This window comes from Pteronotus mesoamericanus, unplaced genomic scaffold (genome assembly GCF_021234165.1).
Source record: "Pteronotus mesoamericanus isolate MK-2021 breed Mesoamerican mustached bat unplaced genomic scaffold, CSHL_Meso_final contig_164, whole genome shotgun sequence".
Classification (NCBI taxonomy): Eukaryota; Metazoa; Chordata; class Mammalia; order Chiroptera; family Mormoopidae; genus Pteronotus; species Pteronotus mesoamericanus.
In genome coordinates this window covers 30738196-30740983 of record NW_026555065.1, presented here as the reverse complement: position 1 = coordinate 30740983, position 2788 = coordinate 30738196, and the positions used below count along the sequence as shown (strand labels likewise).

The following is a 2788-nucleotide window of genomic DNA, read 5'->3' as shown; positions in this document are numbered from 1 at the left end:
TTATATAACACCATAGAGGAGGAATTGTTTAAAGCACTTTACAAATATTAAGTTATTCCTTACACCTTATGAGGAAGGTACCTCTAGCCATAAGGAACTGCCATTTTTGTAAGTTAAAACACTCAAATATCATACATTTCAGGTGATTTAACTTATCTCCATCTTACAGATGATGGAATTTAGGCATATAGAGGTTAAGCAATTTGTGTGTCAGTAAAAAGCAAAGCTAAGATTTGAAGTCAGGCTATCTGGTTCAAGAGTTTGTGCTTATAATCGTGTCACTGGGGGAAAGAACTCTGACTAGAAAGAACTCTAACTCTGAGGAACCATTGCTGGTTTCAATATAATTAGGGCAAGGATTAGCACTAGCTAAGACAAAATTATTCAATAGGTCATTGTCTTTGTCCATTACCTGGCCTGCATTGTTCAAATCCCCTGACAGGCAACACAACTTTTGAAATAACTGGAGTAATTATAAGGTTTAATTCATAGATACCACATCCACTAGCTGAAATGTTTCAGAGGCCATAACCCATTAATCCAATTTCAGGCTGATGTTATATCTTTTTTAAATCAAAAATAACTTCAGCTCTTTGTTTTCATTTATTGAAAGGTAAGAGCTAAACATCTCTTTAAAATCCCCTTTTTATCTCTTAATCTATTTTCTTCACACATTGCCACTACTTCTACACGTCTCACTATAAACCTCAAAAAAAAACTGTCCCTAATAATCACAAATTTTGTCACATTTTCAAAGCACTTTTCTTCAATTCTGCATCACAAACCCCAAAAATAAATCTGACAAAGGAGAATTCACCTCAGAACAGAGGAGAAAAAGAGACATAAAAGACCAATCCAGAATCCTCTTTATCAACAAGGGATAAGAAAATGTGGAAACAGACTTATATTAATACTTTTTATTCCAGCACATTGCATAAGAAAGAAGAATACCATATCCTCCTTGGTTATGGCAGAATGTGACAGAAAACACATTAAGAAAATCTTGGACATAAGTAATTGAACTAGTAACTAAAGCATCCTTGATGTGCTGTCTCATTGGTTCATGTCTGTAGTATGGGCAGAAAATATTAGGGATGCTTTTCTTTCTTTATATCAAAATCACTTAAAACAGCTTCCTGAAACTCAACACCTGCCTGAATATTCTCTTCATTGCCACCTTCATCTCTCTGTTCCTAAAAGTATAGATGGCAGGGTTCAGAAATGGGGTGATAAATACATCAAAAACAGCAAGGAATTTATCCACTGGCACTGCGGGAAGTGGCCAAGAGTACACAAAAATACATGGACCAAAAAATAAGACCACCACTGTGATGTGAGCTGACAGTGTAGAGAGGGCCTTGGACAAGCCACCTGAAGAACGTTGCCGAACAGTGACCAAAATGAAGATATAAGAGATTAGCAAAATGAAAAATGTTCCCAAGGAGATGAAACCACTATTGGCAGTGACCATGAGCTCCAATCTGTAAGTGTCTGTGCAAGCAAGCCTAATAAATCGTGGAAGGTCACAGTAAAAGCTATCTACTTCATTGGGGCCACAGAATGGTAAGTTTACAACAAATACAAGCTGGATCCATGAGTGGATAATTCCAATGGTCCAGGCAGCCACCAAGAGTAAAATACATGTTCTGAAGTTCATGATGGTAAGGTAGTGAAGAGGCCTACATATAGCAATATAACGATCAAAGGCCATGACAATGAGCAGAACCATCTCAGTTCCTCCAATAACATGAATGAAGAACATCTGAGCAATGCAGCCTTGGAAAGAGATTACCTTCCTTTCCTTGAAAAGATCAGAAATCATCTTGGGAGCTGCAATGGAGGAAACCCACATGTCAATAAAGGAGAGGTTGGCCAGCAAGAAGTACATAGGAGAGTGTAAATGGGAGTCAGAGATCACTATAAGCACAATGAGAAGGTTTCCTAAAACACCTGCTACATAGAACACAGAGAAAACTAGAAAGAGGACTAGTTGCATCTCCATAGAACTGGTGAGTCCCACCAACACAATCTCAGGTACCACCGAATAATTTCCTACCCCCATGGTCTCAGTCACTTTGGGCTCCAAATTTGCCTGAAAGAACAGGAAAAATAAGAAATTGGAATTATTAGCTGTATCAGGCAGGGTTCCATTAGAGAAACAGAGCCTCTAGGAGATAATGTACTAAGGGATTTATGACAGTGACTTGACCTTAGGTAATCATGGAAGCTGATTCAGCATTCTCTGTAAGTCTGTTGACTCTGCATCAGATGCTGTAGTTTGAAGTCCACATGACAGGCAGCCAGGAAGGAAAGATGTATATAAAATGGGGGAAAATAAAAATAAACTAAAAACCTACAAGCAAGACTAAAGCTATAAAAACAGACTAATGCCAGTTTCAGTACTCATTGCATATGACCTTGAGGATGTCAATACACCGCAGAAGCCAGGGTCCTCAACCATGAAGCTAAACACCTGACCCTCAACTAAGAGAAGCTAAATAAAAATCACAAAGAAGGTATGACAGTTGCAGTCCCAGCCACTGCCTCACATCAATGAGATAAGCCAGCATAGAAATGGTAAAACGTGTTAGCTACAAATATGGCCACTGCTTCACCTTTGCCCTTGAAATATTGCAAAGAATCTCTCTTGCAACTCATTCTAGTTAAAACCTACAGAAAAGGAATTCTGGGGAATATAGCTGAATGAAGTCAAGTTGACACAAAACAAAGCCACTATCACCTCTTTTTATTTGGTCAAAAATGACCACAGTAGCACTTAACTAGATTT

The 2788-nt window shown here is 38.2% G+C and overlaps 1 protein-coding gene across 1 annotated transcript; it reads right to left on the bottom strand.

Annotated features, from left to right (window-relative positions):
* Positions 1–1123: 1123 nt before the first annotated feature.
* On the bottom strand, positions 1124–2062 carry LOC129064082 (olfactory receptor 4F3/4F16/4F29-like). The gene has a single exon (XM_054565160.1). The coding sequence runs from the start codon at positions 2060–2062 to the stop codon at positions 1124–1126; it is 939 nt and encodes a 312-aa protein (XP_054421135.1).
* Positions 2063–2788: the final 726 nt, after the last annotated feature.